Source organism: Falco biarmicus, chromosome 3 (assembly GCF_023638135.1).
Source record: "Falco biarmicus isolate bFalBia1 chromosome 3, bFalBia1.pri, whole genome shotgun sequence".
NCBI lineage: Eukaryota > Metazoa > Chordata > Aves > Falconiformes > Falconidae > Falco > Falco biarmicus.
In genome coordinates, this window is record NC_079290.1 from 24,729,789 (window position 1) to 24,746,855 (window position 17,067).

Consider the following 17,067-nt stretch of genomic DNA (forward strand, 5'->3'; position numbering starts at 1 on the left):
ATATAGCCCAGATCACAGTCCTACTAATAAATGCATGTCTTTATAAGCACACCTGCTCTGGGGAGCAGGTGAACAAGGTTAGCATGTGTGCATTAATCAATAAGGAGAGTCAACAACAATTACCACAATTAAAGGTAAGGGAGGCAATACAGTAATTATACTATGCAGTGTGTTGCCTGAGAATCGAGTAAGTTTTTAGGTCTCCACATGTTCCATAAAACGCTGTCATCCAGTAATAACGAGCAGAGAACATCTGACGCATTTTGCTATTTATACAGCTATATACATCCATCATATTAGCACCGGTAACATCTGCCCGCCGTTCCGTACTTGGCTTGGTGCCCCAGCGTGAAACCTGTAACACCGCACACGCGTATTTTTAGCGTGTTTATGCTCCTTCTGCGACCGGGGGGCAGGGGGCTGGTTCCCCGGGGCAGCCCACCGCCGGGGGTTGTCGGGGAGATGCGGAGCCGGGGCGGGAGGATGCGACCCCTTCCCGCACCTGCTCGGCGCCCCCGGGGCGGGCGGAGGCGGCGGCACCACGTGTCGGGGCGGGGAGCGGCGGCGGGGCCGGGCCGGGCTCCGCCACCCCCAGCGCCGCAGCGGCAGCAGCGGCAGCAGCAAGGCGGGCGTAGCGCATCCCTCCGGCCCATGCCAGGTGCCCCTCCTCGGCTGCGCGGCGACTGAGGAGCCATGGGGCCCCTGCGGGAGAGCAGCAAGGTGAGGGGATGGGGATGGGGACGGAGGGGGCGGCAGGGATGGCTGCGGGGACCGAGGAGGGCAGGCAAACCCCGGCCCCCCCCCCCCGCCCCTGGAGGGGCGGGGGGGGGACCGGGGTTTGCGTGCCCCTGCCTCGAAGGTGGAAGGAGGAGGGCGCATCCGAGGGGGCCTTAACATCAAGGTGCCCCTTCCCGAGCAGGAGCAGAAGACGCAGCTGGAGAAGGAGGTGTCCCGCAGCCGCATCCCCCGCCTGGTCCTGCGGCCGCAGCAGAAGGTATCCCCCGCTTCCGAGTCGCCCTTTTCGGAGGAGGAGAGCCGGGAATTCAACCCGCCCAGTTCCTCCGGGGGTTCCGCCAGGACCGTCAGCAGTAACAGCTTCTGCTCAGGTATGGCAGACAGATATCCCCCCCGGCCCAGCCCTGCCCCTGGGGGTCATGGGGGGGGTCCCACCACGCCGAGCCCTGAGGCTCCGCGGTCACCCCCGGACGCAGCATCCCTGTATTGGGCTTGCGTCAGCATCCTGCTTTGCAGATGAAGAAGGGCAACCATTGATTTTTCCAGGGAAATCCAGTATCTGTTCTTTTAATACATGTCCGTAAGCGACACCAGATGTTTCCATTTCAAGTTCAGCTATCCGCTGCTAAAAAGCTGGTGGTTTTACTGCAGCACAAGAGTTGCCTTAAAAAGAAAGATTTGCCTTAAAAACTGCAGCATGGGTTTGAGGCATTTTGAAAAGCCCGTAATCAAAGGGTCTGTTAAACAGGGGAGCTGCTATTACGGGTATCAGACACAGGTCAGATACTGCATTTCCTTTTGGTTCTGTGACGATGATCTCTGTGCATTAATCGGAACAAAATATGCAGGTGAAGTTTTCACTGTCATATTGAATTGAGTTCTGTTTATTTGAGAATTCAGGCCACTCCTGAGAAGCATGTTGGCAGATGTGAGCTGCACATGATGTCTTCTCGACAGAGGGCAATGGCTGGGTGATACATCAGAAGTAAATTACTACTCCCCAACTGTAGACCACAAAAGTGTCACTTGCTTTTCAAAATAAGTATATGCCTTTATGTCGGGGACAACTTGAAACCAGATTTCTTTATATTAAATATTTGTTCTGTGTTGAGTGTAGCACAATTTAAGTGCCTCAGCTAGCCGTGAATGACTCAGATACCTACTAGTGGTGACTAACCTTTTAATTCAGTCAAACTCTTCACTACATATGACATCATGCACTTGGATAACAGCACTGAGGGTCGCATCATGAACACCTTGGGCTCTATATGTGTGTGGTAATATGGAAGATATTTTGGTGACTAAACATTTGTTTTTAATGGCGTTTTGGAGAGCATAACATTCTCTGTCTAACTAAAAATCTGAATTATTACAAGTATTTTTGTAATAGTGAATATCAGAGCACGTTCCTAAACTTCCTTTTTGTTTATTCGTAAAGTATTCCAGTTACCAAAGATTTTCCTGGGAACAGCCAGAAACGCTCATATTTATCTCTGTCCTCACTATAGTGGATCAGATATTTTTTTCCAATTCTTTTAAGGAAAAGCAGTCTATTGGACACTGTGTACAAGAATGGTCAGTTTTCCTAGATGAGAAACACAATAGCTGTGTTTGAGCCTTGCTTGGATGGATTTTGCAATTCAGGCACAGCGGAATGATCTATTTGGTTATTGTTTAATGAACAATGCAGAGCATTAAGCAAACAACATACTGTTGTAAGAATGCTGAAGTCTTTTTCCCATGCCTTTGGGATCACTCTACCTTATCTGCTTGAGTTTGCGTGTTACAAAGAAGTAAAATCTTTTGAAGTTTTCTAGAAATATATTATTTTTATGATCTCTCCCAAATGGCTCCTTTTTATCCCGACTTTTTTTTTTCCCTGTGTGTTGACAAGCCTTTCATCCTGGTTGCTGACATTCCTTTTTATATCTTTTGGGTTTATACCATGTTCTTCAGATCTGCTCAACGCAGAGCTGCCAAATACCCTTGCTGTCCCACTGCACTATATATAAGCTGCCTTGAGTCTCAGCAGAGCTTTGTATTTACTCTGGGTGTGTCTGATCTTACGGCTTGATAGTTTTAAGGTGCCTTTCACAGAGATATTCAAGAGTGTGATGGTGGTCTCTTAACCTGCCTCTTATGCACAACTGCTTGTGTTTTTATTTCCTTTACTCATCAGTTATTCTTCCATGAATGCTGCGTTGATTTAGTTTGATTTTTTCCCATACTGAGAGCTTTGTGCTTCTCCAGCTGCCTGCAGCACCCATACAGGTATGCGCTACTCAGTTGGACCGCTGGGAGTCATCAAACCTTATGCAGCCAAGGATCAGCCAAGGCACTGCCCTCCATCCCAGTATGTGGGTTTGTTGTTGATAGGTTCAATGGGTTTTTCACCGTGGTGCAGGTATGACAACAGTCACTGACTTGACTTCCTCATTCCCTGACATTGCTTCCCTTTCTTCTAATTACGATCCTTCTTTATCATAGATAAAATTGAATCTTAGATTGAAATTCCCCAGTGGCTGCAGGTTCCTGTTTCTGGGGAGGGGTTGGCAAAGAACTGTGTGGAGAGGTGAGTGGAGGGGCTGCAGCCCCTAACTTGACTCTCCTGGTGCTTCATCTTAATTGAGAATTGGCATGTGCAGAAAGTGGATTTAAAATTAGCAATAAATTTGGAAAGGATGAGCAGATGAATAGTATTAATAGTAGTGTGATGCAGTATGAAAAAGCTCATGAGTGTTTGGATAAATGTATTTTTTGTAACTTCTTTGTAGCATTAAACTCCAAAAGGTTCTTGATAAGCAGCAGACAGTGTGAATTGACCCCTGGAATAATTCCTTTCCTCTTTACCTTTCTCTTGACAAGTTGCTCTCTGCCTATCTTCCTTTATCATTGACACCAAGTGGTCATAATGGGTGGATTTATTTTTCCCCCAGCAGAAATTATTTCCTCGTTTCCTCATCCATTTAAATAAGTATTTCCTGGTTGATTCCCTAGAGCTTCTGAGGTTGTCCATTTTCTCTGTGTGCTTACAACGGTCACAACATATAAGTGAAAGCTTGGGTTTCTTCTTGCACTCTAAATGAGAGCAGCAGGGTCTTCTAGGTATCGTTAATGTTGGTTTAGGTAGGGGGAGCCTTTGGGAACCATGGCATTGCTGTGAGCATGGTGGCAACAGCAAAAAATACCACTTGGCAACAGATAAGAGGCCCTGTGTCTTAATGCTTAATTTCTTTTAAAGAAGTTGTTAGTTCTGGCTAAGTTTTAAATTTATGCGATCAGCTCCTTCTTTGTCTTATGTGATTTCATCAGACTCACTTGATGAGGCTGGTCAGTTATTTGCAATTGACTTTGTCAGTTTTGCTTTGTAAGTCCATATGAAACATGGCGAGACTGTTAGTTTTGCCTGTGATATTCCTGATGAAATGTGTTTTTAATACGCTTTGTTTCTGCCAAGTGAACGTGAATGCTCTCTGGATGTTGTGTAGGCAAGCTGAGCCTTTGTGTCAGTATTCACCATGCACAACCCTTCCTTAAAAATCTTACCGCATCTGGGGTCCTGTTTGTCATTTCTTATGGGAACACTTCTCTTCCTTCAGCCACTGCCCTTCTTTGGCTTGGATGTCAGCCACAGAACTCGTGTGATGTCAAACGATGAAAAAGCATTCTCCCAGAAGCTTCGTCTGGCTCAACTGCTACTGAGTGTTTGCACGAATCATGCGTGGTTTCCTCATAAGTTGCACTTGGTTGTGAAGTGGCTGCACACACTTACCTTGTCAGTTGGGTGGATAGTGCAATCTTAAACATCGTGAACAAATCATCTGCTCAGGGGTCCCTGGCAGAGTGGCTGCTGGGCTGCCTTTGGTAATTCCAGTTACAGGGTTTGCCTTGTAAGAAAGAAGATACTTAGGGTGGGGCATTATCCTTGATTTTTGTGTGCATGTCCTTTGATACCAAGCTAGTTGTATATTGGGTCGAAGGCAGCCTGGCCATGCTAAGCTCAGTAACAGTCTGTTAACTTTACATTTTTAAAGGAAGCTAATTTGGTTTTTACTTTTTTCTGGTTTCTGCCTCTGAATAGCTTTTTAAATTTCTCCTTATGAATAGGAAATTATTGCCCCCTTTATAATGATGCCCAAGCTTTCCTTCAGCCTTTCTTCAAGGGCCAGCTGCCTGAATTTCTGCAGGTAATGCAGCGGCACTTTGTTAACTGAGATGCAGCTTTGCAGGAAGCACTTGGGCATTTAATAATTGATTCAGCAAAAGACTCTGTGAGCCAGAGGACCTGTTTCATGCCCTTAGCAAACAATTTCTCCTTCCTCAGGTTTACCTGCAAATCACCTCTTTAACTAGAATGCATAGTACTATGGGCCACGAAAACCAGTAGTGTCTCTGTACATGAATGATTGTGACTCGCTTCAACAAAGTTTTCAAACATAGGAGTTGAAGCTTCTTTTGCTTTTCCTTTCAAATTTCAAGATCTGGGTTCAATGCTTATTTTGTAAACTTCTCTTTTAAAACAGTAAAAAAGATTTTTTTAAAATCTTGTTGTTTAAATGCATGACACAATAAATATACAGTCATGGAATCATAAAAATATTTAGGTTGGAAAAGACCTTTAAGATCATAGAGTCCAACCATTAACCCAGCACTGCCAAGTCTGCCACTAAACCATATCCTTAAGTGCCACATCTGTGTGTCTTTTAAATACCTCCAGGAACACTGACTCAACCACTTCCCTGGGCAGCCTGTTCCAGTGCTTGACAAAATTTTTCCTAATATGCAATCTAACCCTCCCTGGCAGAAGTTGAGGCTGCTTCCTCTTGTCCTGTTGCTTGTTACTTGGGAGAAGAGGCCAACACTCGTGTGCCACCGTACTGCGGCTGCACTGTAAAGCCCTGGCATATGGACCCTGCAGCAGGAGTCTCAATGTTACTGTTCCCCGCTCACTTGCCCCTGTGCACAGTCCCCTTGAACTCAGAGATTGTTTTCCAGTTGGCCCAGCTGTCCATGGATGGTGGGGCTGAGTTCGTAGTGCATGTATCAAAAAAAGCATGTAGGCTTTAGGCAGGCTTATTAAAGTCCATGTGAATGTGTGGCTCGTATTGCTAGCCACAGACAAGAAGAAAAGGGTTGTACGGGTGTTACTGGACAAAAAGCTGCACCTTCTCACACTCGGGTAAATAATTTCTTCACTAGAGCATTGAAGTAGTTTGTATTGTAAATCAGTTAGCCTTGGAGGCTACACTATTGAAACGTGTCTACTTAAATATCTATTTCTGAATGGAAAAAGATAGAGGAAAACGTATTTTCAGTATTTTAACAAGTCAACAGATTGAGGCCAGAGAGTGAATGTAAATTACTGAAAATAATTACTCCTATTATCTGTGTGTGCGTGTGTGCATATACATGTATGTACATATATATGTATTATTATGGAAACAGAGAGTTCTTCCATTCTTCTTTCTTGTTATATGAAGAAGTATTTTGTTTAAGTAGTTCCTTACTGGTTTATTTGTATTTTTTTAGTCTGCATTACTGAATCAAAGAGATATCTTAAAAGTGCTCAAATATGTGATGCTGAAAGTTAGCTTCTCTTTCCTGCAGTCCTTGATGCTATGCTTTTCACAGCCTTTTGCCATTTTTTAAAACTTCAGGAGGTCTTTTCCAGTGCACTTGTTTGCAGCACTCTCTAAGGCAGTCGAGTAATCACTGTGATATTAATTTACAGAAACGTTGAAACAAAATCTGCTTTCAAAAATGCATCTGTGGCCTTTGCATAAGGGTGACACTGGTGACATGCTTCCTTTTCTCACTGCTGCTTCCCTGGAGAATTTCCTGCTGGGCTGCCTTATGTACAATAATTTATTATTGCTTCATATTGTTAACCACCAGTTCTGTTTCTGTGGTGCAGAGATCTGTTCCAAACACGGAAATGAGAAAAGTGCCTAGGTACTAATGAGCAAAGTTTACTCATTCCTCAGTTTTGGGACTTTCACTGCGTCCTTTTCAACTTCACTATTTATTCCCTCTTGGTAAGTAACAATCCTTTTGTTCCTGTGCCGCACAACAACATCTGGAAGCCAAACTATTTGACCTTTTGAATGTTTGTTGTCACCTTTTTATGTATCTGTCAGCACTGTGAACCTTTAAAGCCTGACCTAGAGCCTCCTGAGGTCAGCAGAAGAGTTCCCGTTCTCTTTGGCACATTTTGGATGGTGTCCTGAGAACAGGCAGTACTTCATCCTTTCTAGTGCCCTGTTTATTGCAGCTTGCTGTGTACTATGGACTGAATTCTAAACTATATTGTGTCATTTCTTCGCCACCAATGTGTAATCTAATACTTTTGGATTTAAGTGCTTTTCATGCAATTTTCTATCAAATTGAATATTGTCATGCATATTGAAGAGTGTCACAATGTGTAGCAGGAATGAAACTTTAATCAGAAGTCTTTGATTTATTTTGTATTAAAAGATAATCTTGATGTTTTAAAATAAATTCTACATGACTTGTTTTAACCCTACATTTAAAGGATTAATATATGTCCTTGAAATTTTGGAAGAGTGTTTTGATGTGTATCTATCACCAAATAGAGTGAGTGGGTTCTGTGGTGATGCTAAGTGCCAGTCTGGGCTTGGGGACAGTTTAAAAAGAGACAAAAATGTATAAAATATATATGTATATTTATGCATATATGATAGAATATATGTAGTTTCCTTCCATTAGAAGATAAAATGTGCAACCTTATGAAGTGATTGTTGAAGCTGTGAGGTTCACAGTGGTTTGCTGTCAGCCATGGAGGCAGAGCTGTATGTGAACAAAGGAGTATAATATGTTGTACCATTTGAGGAAGAGCTACAAACTTCTGTGTTGTCTATTGAAGGTATTTAGTGCCAAAAATGGTACTTCAAGATTAGATAGAATACTTATAATTTCTTCCTTTGCTGCATAATGGAATTAAACACATAGAAACACACACAGAGAAACCCATCTATATATACACATATATTTCACATAATGTTAACATTAAATGGGTAATATTTCTTATACTGGATGTAATCAAGGCTCTCCCACCTGAGGTAGCAACAGTGAGGCCTACTAAAGTGCTTAAAAAACCCTACTGAACAACAAGATTCTCCTTTGTCTCTTTTTCAGACTCTTTCTTGTCCTCACCTTCAGTTAAAATTTTACTTTAAAATTTTCAAATAGGGTTCTGTTCTTTGTCATCTTAAGCCCCTTGTCCAAATGTTATCTGTGATGTGACATCAAAGCTCTATGAGCTGTGCTATTCCTAGTACTCTCAGTGCTCTCCTAGTAACAGTACTATTTTTGCTGATATTTTTGCTAGTAAGCCTTTATGCAATTGTTCTACAATACTAATACCATTAGTGGTGCGATACACGTAATGACAAAGCCAGAAAGCCACAATAACATAGTTCTTTTTACAGATGGTTTCCCAGAACTCATGTTGGTCCTGCTTGTTAGTGAGATGTTCAAATTGAAGGAAGATTAGTAGATTTGCTGCCAAAGTCAATTAAAATTTGGTGCTTCAGTGTAGCTTAGCTGTTGTTCAGTCAGATGTCAAGAGCAGATACCTTTAAGGACATGTTGATGAGAAATACTGCATTGTAAAAGATGCCTGAGCCGTAGGAGTGGACCAGTGCATCTTTTTTCTTCTTCCCCTCCCTCTCCTACATAATCTGAGCTGTCACTATTCATACCATGCTGTGGATGAGCAGAAGACCTCTTACTGAATTCAGTGAGCAACTTCCATACTAAATTTTCAGTAGTGACAGTTAGTGGTCAGCCTGTGGAGTGTGATGGAAGCAAGGTCATAGGGGCTGGTGAGGAGCAGGTGTAAAAGTTACCTGTACATTAATGATAGGAACCTCAGCAATGAACAAAAGGAGTTGAAGATGTTTAGTTTTGATTTTGCTTACGTCACTGCTTGGTTAGATTTTATGACTACAACATTAAAATCAATAGTTCCAGTTTGAAAGACTGACTGGGGAAAACAGGGTGGTTCCCAGTTGTGGAATATCTAAAAAATGTAAAAGGAAAGTATGATCTTTAAGCATGTTGGTTGTGCAGGACCTTTGGAGATCATTTCATGCAGCCTCCTGTTTGAAGCACGACTGTTTCCAGCACTGTCACATCAGCCATGGCTTTCTCTATCAGAGTCTAGAAAACCTTCAAGGACAAGAGTTTGCACAGCCTCTCTAGGTGACCTCGGGGAGTGGTGGAGCTGCCAGCCTGCCTTCATTCACAGGCAAAATGGAGCGTAGTTAATTCGAGTTCTGTCTGCAGAGACATGGAGATTAAATGTGGAATTAATTTGCTTAGCGGGATTTTGTATAAGTATGCCTCCTCTCTTTTCCTGACAGGGCTATAGTTTTTGTTGCTCTTCTGCTCTGGTTTAGTGTGCTTAACTCCTGGTAAGACACTTGCCTCATAAGCACATGATATTCTCATGAATTTTATTGAATACCAACCCAAACCAATCTTAAAATAGCTGTAAAATGAGTTTAGAGTTCATCAAAAGGACCTAAACTAGTAGCATTTTTAGGACTCCACTTTTACTAAAGTTAACTAATGATTACTTTTTTCAGCAGTCTGTGATTTTGCAGGTTTTCAGGTGACAAATTGATAATAGCAAATTACTAACCTCATAAACTACATAAAATCAGCTATTGGAATGGCTGCAGTAAAAATGAAATTGTTTAGTACAAACAGGAGCTGAGGAGAATATTCACATTCTTGCTTTAAGCTGTGCTCCCTAAATCATTGCTGGGCAGGTGAGGGTACCTCCAGAGGGCCAGTCAGTGTTGTGATGAGGTAGGAGTTGGACTCCTACCTGTTGAGAGCCTCATGGTGTGGGTGTGAATATGCTCCACTTCTGCCTTTCTATGTGTACTACTCATTTTGTACTATTATGTTTCATCCTGCTGCTTTTATGGTGTTACCTGGCTGTTCCAGAATGATACTGTGGATCTCCTATCAGCAATGTTTTCTGACTGGGTGGAGAGCCCTTACACCTCACTGCTTCAGCTGTCCAAATCAGAACGGTGATTGTGCTTATCCATGGAGAGAGGTGAGATCCTCCAAACAGTGACTCAGAGGAGTGGGATGACTTAGCCTGAATTAGGTTGTCGTTCTGACTCACTTTCCAGAGGAGCTTCTTTCTTTCCATTTAATACAGCAAGAGCCTTACAGGTGGAAGCTAGATGATGTATTCCCTTTCATGTCTGTCAGCAACTTTCATTAATACATAAAACACCCCTGTGCTACAAGACTGGTGATGAAAAGAAGACCAAAGAAACATGTAGGGGGTTAAAAAATGTGGAGCGGATGGGCAGATTGGGAGGTTCTCCTAAAAAAAATAATCTGAAATGCCCTTGCTGGTACCCTCACCATCAATAACCAGCTCACAGTGCACCATCCTGGCAAAGCCATGGTTACCCAGACTGACAGATCCTGGGATGAATAGAAAGGGAACCTTCAGGTAAAAGTCAGGAAACTTGTTTTGCCTTGGTACACTGAATATTTAAAAGTTCATTAGAGGTCCATGTTTAATTCTGGAATCCACATTTGTTAGTAGAAATGCAGAGTATGTACAGCCTGAACGTTGGTCAGGGGAACCTTAAGAAATGGAAGTGGGACAGTGGAATAGGGGTCAGGTGGTGGGGGTGGACAGTTCAGATTCATAAAAGTGCATAGCTCGATCTGGCAGCTGGGAGGGAAAGTATAAATAAGTCAGCAGTTCCTCAGCAAGAGCATCATTAATTATTTTGATTCACTATATAAGGACGTTGTATATTTGGTATTTCTTGAAGCCTTTAGGAAAAGGCAGTATTTTTCTAAAGGAGGTTCTGAGACATGTTCCAGTGAAACTTCTAAAGCCTCTGTGCCCAGAAAATGAGAGAAAATCAAGTCACAATGTATGGCCTTAAAGTCTACGAGAACAATGTTTTTGTCAGTTGTTAAGAGTATTACTATCTTTAACACTGTTGTTTATACTTTACTATTTGAAAGCTGGTTAGTGCATGCAGATGTCAGAGTGCTCTGAGCAGCTTTCCCAGTTGTTTGTACAAGGAGAGCCTGCCCGGTGCTCGGCTTTGAAACTTGGCAGGCACGTCTGGTCTGGGAGAGGGGCTGGACACAGAGCTTCAGTGATGAAATCCGGCTGATGTTCAAAGGGAAAACCTACTCCCAGAACACTCTGAGGCAGCCAATGTGATAAAAGACACCATGAATATGGCTAAGAAAGCAGTGAAAGTTGTGTGTAATAAATTTACATTTTTCCCTCTTGTGCAAGTAAATAATACAGATGACATCAGTAGTATGGACATTCACAGCTATTTGCCAGCTTTCTCTCTTCCATCTCCCTGATGCTCACGTGCCTGAGAAGCTGAATCAGGTCTGTCTATATTCCTGAGAAGTCTGGACCTGAAATCCTTCCTGGGGCAAAACTCTTGCTGAGTTACAGGACTGAATCCTTAACTGACCTTGCTGAAAACTACATTCACACCATGTCTGCAGCAGAAAGTGAATCCCATTGTGGGCTCATCTGCTCCGGCTACCCCATTGCCTACTTTGGAGATAGATTCCTTATCGTGGCCCATTTCTGGGCAGATGAAGGTCACCTCCTTCTGTCAGAGCTGTCAGCAGGTGTTTGGAGGAGCCTGCAGGTCTGCAGGAAATACTGAGCCCAGCTGCCGCAAACGCATCCTTCCTCTGGTGAGTGAGATGCAGAGGTGGTTGCTGCAGCGGTGAGCGGGGCAGACAGTCGGGCTGTCTGTGGGATGGAGGGGGCATCCCCTGGATGTGCAGTCAGGGCCCACAGGGCGGTGTGCTGCTCATCTGTGGGTAGTTCACCTGCAAAATTAAATACAATTAAATAGCATGTTAAGGCTTCGGTAGCAGGGAAGAATGAAGATAAGTGCAAGCAATTTGGTTTGCACTGAGCAGCTGGATGGAACCTCAATGTTCACCAGGACTTCTCCTTGTGCCAGAACAGTGAGTTGCAGATCTGGTGGGAGGTGGATCCCCTCAGTGTAAAGCAAAGCTTTGTTTGCATTTGGTCATGAGCACCAGTATTTTGTATGCAGCTGTTCTGTTCTGTGGTAGTAAACATTTTGACTTCAAAAGGCTGACACAGAAAAATGTTGCTCTGCAGCTTGCCCTAGATTTGGAAAATTTATAATTTTGTTCACATTTCTGGCTAATACTAGGTAGAAGGAGTAGAAGTTATACATTACATTAAAAATAACAAACGAATAGAGGAGAGAGAGTACAATAAAATCATTAATTTACTTCAGCTCGAGTGGGAATGCTTACCTGGTTATTGGTGTGTCTAAAGGTCACAGGGGATATGAGTGGAGAACAGCTGTTCTTCTTTGTGTCAGGCTCATTTGTTCCTTTAATAAATGCCCCATTGCAATGAAAGCTGAAGTCCTTAAGGGATGACATGAGGATATGTAGATATGACATAAACTGATCATATAGTGTCACCAGTGTGGTATCAGAGGTAATGGTGGGGGGATGGTAATTAAAGTATTTTTTAAATGCTATTTTTGTATGCTTTCTCTAGCTAGCCTATTCCCTTATTGCAGTGAGTTTTTGGTTTTTTTAATGCCCTAATTCTTAACGCTTTTAGTTTAGTTCTTTCCTTGTTTAGAGGTTCTATCAGCTCCTGAGGTTCTTCCAGGTAGCACCTCTATAGTTTTGGGAGTTATTTTTACATAAAGTCTCCCATATAAAACACATCTGTGAGGCGTGCAAAACCTGTGCAGATCTTACAATGATTTTATTGGTGGAGAGACAGAGTAAATAGTTGTTTCTTGTCTTTTTTTTTAAAAAAAAAAACAAAACACAATGTTTTGAAATTAATGCCACATAGAGAAACTTCTAAACAATTAAAAATAAACTGCATGAACCTTAACTTTTTCCTGAATATATTTGATTATAAATGTTTGTGTGCTTCCAAAGAGAAGATGCTTTGGATATAGCTGAAGGAGCTGCTTAAATGCAATTCAGTAACTGACTCAGCTGTGCAGATCCACTGCCCTGTAGGTAGCATTCACTCGCCCTGCAGAACAGACTCTGAACCCCTGAGAAAAGGAAATGGGCGCTGGTCTGGGAGGAAATTGCTGCCTTCTCTCTTCTGTGCCTTGAGTTATATTGCAATGTTGATGGAAATGGAAAGGACAAAAAGTAAACTAAAATCATGTGAGCAACAGTCCTGCTTTAGTCAGGATGAATGTGGGGATGGGCTGAAAAACTTATTAGTGGTTTTCGCTTTCCTGGTATATTTCTAGGGACTAATTCTGCGTTGCAGAAGGCAGCAGTGTGATGGCAAAAGGCTTGTAGGATTAATTGAGCTGATCTGAAGGAATGAAATATGATTAAACTGGATTAGGTTATTTGCACCATTACTGCCCTTTGTGCCTTGGGAGGTAATTCTGGCAGAAGGCTAGGCTGCCCTCGTGGCTTGGCATCATGTCTGGCACTTCGCAGGAGCCTGGGCAGCAGCGCTTCAGGCTGCTGTTAAGTGCTAATGCATGTAACATGCCTTGGACGGTCAACACCTAGAGGTACTTTGCTCAGCATTGGAGGCAGGACATGGAGAAATGAGAAGCAGAACATCGGAACAAATAGGTGAGGGCAGAGTAATTGGCCAGGCATGAAGGAAAACTGGTTCACAGGAAAGCATGAGGTTCTTCTGCTGTACTGGGGGAGCAGTAGTTAACACTAGCAAAAGCTTCTCTTTCCTGCAGAAGGCAGGCAGGTGGGTAGGGGGTTAGATAGTTGTGGGGTACCCCTTTTGTCTCATAAATGCACAGTCACATACTGACTTTTTAAACAATCTGCCCATGCAAAGCTCATTGCAGGATCAGACTTGACGTGTATTACGAACAGGGTGGAAGCGGTAAGTGCAATATGGTCATGCAAATTATTTGGCTCAGTTACAGGTACCTCTGAGTTTCGTGTTAGGTAAAGATAATGCACTGGGAGAAGAGGGCAAATGCATAATGAAGATGGCAATTTTCATTTTGTCCTGGGAAAGAGCAAACAATTACATTTCTCCAGGAGAGTAAATATTCGAGGTTTCCCCGTGTCAGATTAGCCTGTTTGGTTTTGTTGTGTATCTCTAAAACCACCATGACTTTTAGGGGAGCTGTGATTACTCAAGATTACAGGAGATGTGACTAGATGAAGGGGATGCTTAATATGTGGATTGCACCTGGGCTCAGACTTCTTGCTTTGCATTTAATTGTTAAGAGCTGGAGTGTTTGTATTCCTGGAGGCCAGGAACGCAGGTCTGTTCCCGAGGTGACTGCTGATGCCATGAAGCGCTGGTGTGGCCCCAGAGGAATTTGGCTTTAAACAAAAGCAGTGTGTGCATAGCACACCCTCTTCAGAACGAGGTACCTCACAGCCACTTGTCAAGAATGGAAGAGCTCTGTGATTGTGGTTGCTTTAAAAGGAAAAACAATTTTGAGAAACCTTTATTAATTCCAGTTAAATGACAGTCCTGACTTTGTGCGTATGGACTGTTGGTCGTTCTCTTTTTGTTCAGATAAAAATATATCTGGAAGGAGAGCACGAGGCCCATGCTTGCTTTTCATCTCGTGTGCACTACACAAGCCATCTTTCTGTCTCATATGCAATCCTTCATGCTGTAATATTCCCTAGCCTAGCTAAGCCAGAATTTATTCTAGATCTGAGTTTTCATTATGTAGCCCCCGCTTTTGTATTTTGTCGGACTTAGTGAAACAAGCACTTGCCATTTTAGTCTGCCAGAAGGTATTTGGGACTTCTTCACAAAATGGGAGAAACTAGTAACTTTTCACCAGGTTTCAGAGCCAAGGTTGTGCCTATCAGGCAACTGACTGTAAACAGTTGCAGTCCAAACACTTTTTTTTTAAATTCTGCTAACGTTCATGTTTTTATTAGTTAGAAAGTTTGATGTTTTCCCTTATCTTTTCAGATGACACTGGCTGCCCTAGTAGCCAGTCAGTATCTCCAGTTAAGACTCCTTCTGATGCTGGAAACAGCCCCATCAGTTTTTGCAATGGTAGTGATGGAGACTTCTCCAGGAAGAAATTCAGTCCAGGGACAATGAGTGAAGGGAACCCACAGCTGGCTCGATATAAGAAGGAGACAAAAACAAGCCTTGTAAAGCCCGGTGAGTATAGTGTAGTTTCTTTCATTTCTTCAATTACACTTTCTAATTAAATAGTACATCTGTAGGTGTCTACATACATTGTTGTGCTGCCTGTGATACCATTAATGCTGATAGCAAATAAAAAAAATTAAATAGCTGGGTTCTTTCTGTGGAGCCACCTGCAAAATTTGAAAACACTATCAGTATTAGTGTTTTCATGGAAATATAATTAATTGATGTCTTCACTTTCTTTTGTGAGGCTCAATGGTGATGTCAAATAACTGAAATGGATTTTATCCTCTTTCATGATAATTGCACACATATTTCACTGGCCAAAGATAAATGACTCTTACCATCAAAGCAAAGAATTATAGTCTGCTGATGCTGTTAGATTTATTGTTGGATCCTGCCTAAAGTTCACACTGCCAGGCTGTGATAGCTCTGGGATGCAACATGTCAAACTAAGGCAAGATAACAGGCAGCCTGCATGTGGGGGTTAGGCAGATTTAGAGCCATGCTGCACTGGCTGAATCAAGAGCATGTCTCCCAGTGCCTCAGGCAAATGGGCCACCTCAGGCCATCAACTGAAACATCACCTGCTTGTCACACGTCCAAGACTAAATATCCTGGTGTGTCATTGACTGTTTTATATATATAAAATATATATATATATGTTATAAATGTTTTAATGAGTAGATATAAAATATTTTTGTGATTCATGTGCAGGCAGCTCTTGATTACAGATGGTCAGGATATTTGTGCTGTTATTTAATTAATCGTGGAGACAGAGAGGGTTTTGACCCTGGACAGAGCCAGCAGCATGGTTTATGAGCTCAGGTACCTCCTGGCTATACTGTTTCCAGAGTCATTTTACCTCTGGAAGCAATTTAGATACTTCCATGAGGAGCCAGCTCAGATTTGACAGCACCACATTTAATCCAGAAATAGTAGAGAATCTGTTACAAAAACTCCTCACTGGCTTGGTCACTGAAAAGGCTGATTAAATCTGACTTACCACTATCCCTGCAAGTTCTTCAGCTCAGTTCATAGCACTGTGTTAGTTGAGTGTTCCCAGTCTCCCGTTGCTCTGCATAATGGATGATAGATAATGTTTTTTATCTAGTTTTGTTTTCTGTTCCATTAAAAGCAAGGAACCTAATGCAGGCAGAGTGTGGTGAATGTGCAAATGGCAGTCAAACCTGCAGCCGTGGCTACCGCAGCCATTTTGTATGTGAATATGGATGTAGCTTAGCAAAATGTGGATAAAGAATTTTTTTTTCTGCTGAAGAGTCCTATACACATAGAAAACTGTTATGCACATTTCAATAAATTACTTCATTGTTTTCGATGGTTACACTTAGATTTACCTATAATATCAAGTCATTAGCCTTTTGCAGTAATAGTCAGAAGTCATCTTCATTTTAGTTGATGGTATTATTTCAAATCTTCGAACAGACTTAGTTTAGGTATTTAGGTATTCTTGTAGGCAGGCCATTCTGTAGCTCTGGATACCTCTGCACTGATTGATCTGTAAGGTTGGAAAACTTGTCTCAATACCTCAAGCGTATTGCTCCTGAGATCCATCAGAACTCTGAGAACAGCAACTAGGTCTGATTTACAGAGTACTTCTATGTTTCTCCTGCCAAATATGTCACCCTTTTTTGGTGGAAGGTTGTCAAAAACCACATGGTAGTCAGTGTGAGAGCCAACATAGGTGAGGGACATGCTTGAATGGAGAGCGTGTCAGGGGACAGCTGGCGTTCATCTTTATCACTGTTGGCCATAGGGATTAATGTAATTCTTTCCCATTGCTATCTCTTGGCTTCAGGTAGATCCAGTCTCTTCTCCATGACCTACTTGCGCTTGAATTTCTGGTGACTAAGTCAGGAAGATCTAGCCCTTGTGCAAAGAGGAGGCATCATCATGTAGCAAAACATGCATGGAGTAACAGGGGAGCAGTAGAAGGGAAGTGGGATGTGGGAGGAGAATAACAGCAATGTGTCCTTGTCATACATAACCTGGTTCTGCATACAGCTGGATATCTCAAGCTACAGTGCAAAAGGAGTTGTACATAGTATATTTCTGTCTACCAGAAGCCCTTACTGATTTATGGAGATAATCTCTACTCATATTTATCTGAAATGTCATGTCATAATGACTACATA

General features: G+C 42.5%; 1 protein-coding gene across 3 annotated transcripts in view; it reads left to right on the plus strand.

Annotated features, from left to right (window-relative positions):
* Nucleotides 1-567: 567 nt before the first annotated feature.
* SYBU (syntabulin) overlaps nucleotides 568-17,067 on the plus strand; it is a 41,408-nt gene continuing 24,908 nt past the window's right edge. Inside the window, exons 1-3 of one of the 3 annotated variants that reach the window (XM_056331338.1) lie at nucleotides 568-720; nucleotides 920-1,106; nucleotides 14,726-14,923. In XM_056331338.1, coding sequence (XP_056187313.1) covers nucleotides 694-720; nucleotides 920-1,106; nucleotides 14,726-14,923 — 412 coding nt within the window. In that variant the 5' untranslated portion in view covers nucleotides 568-693. The remainder of the gene's footprint in view (nucleotides 721-919; nucleotides 1,107-14,725; nucleotides 14,924-17,067) is intronic. The other 2 variants (XM_056331340.1, XM_056331339.1) reach the window with 2 other exon arrangements.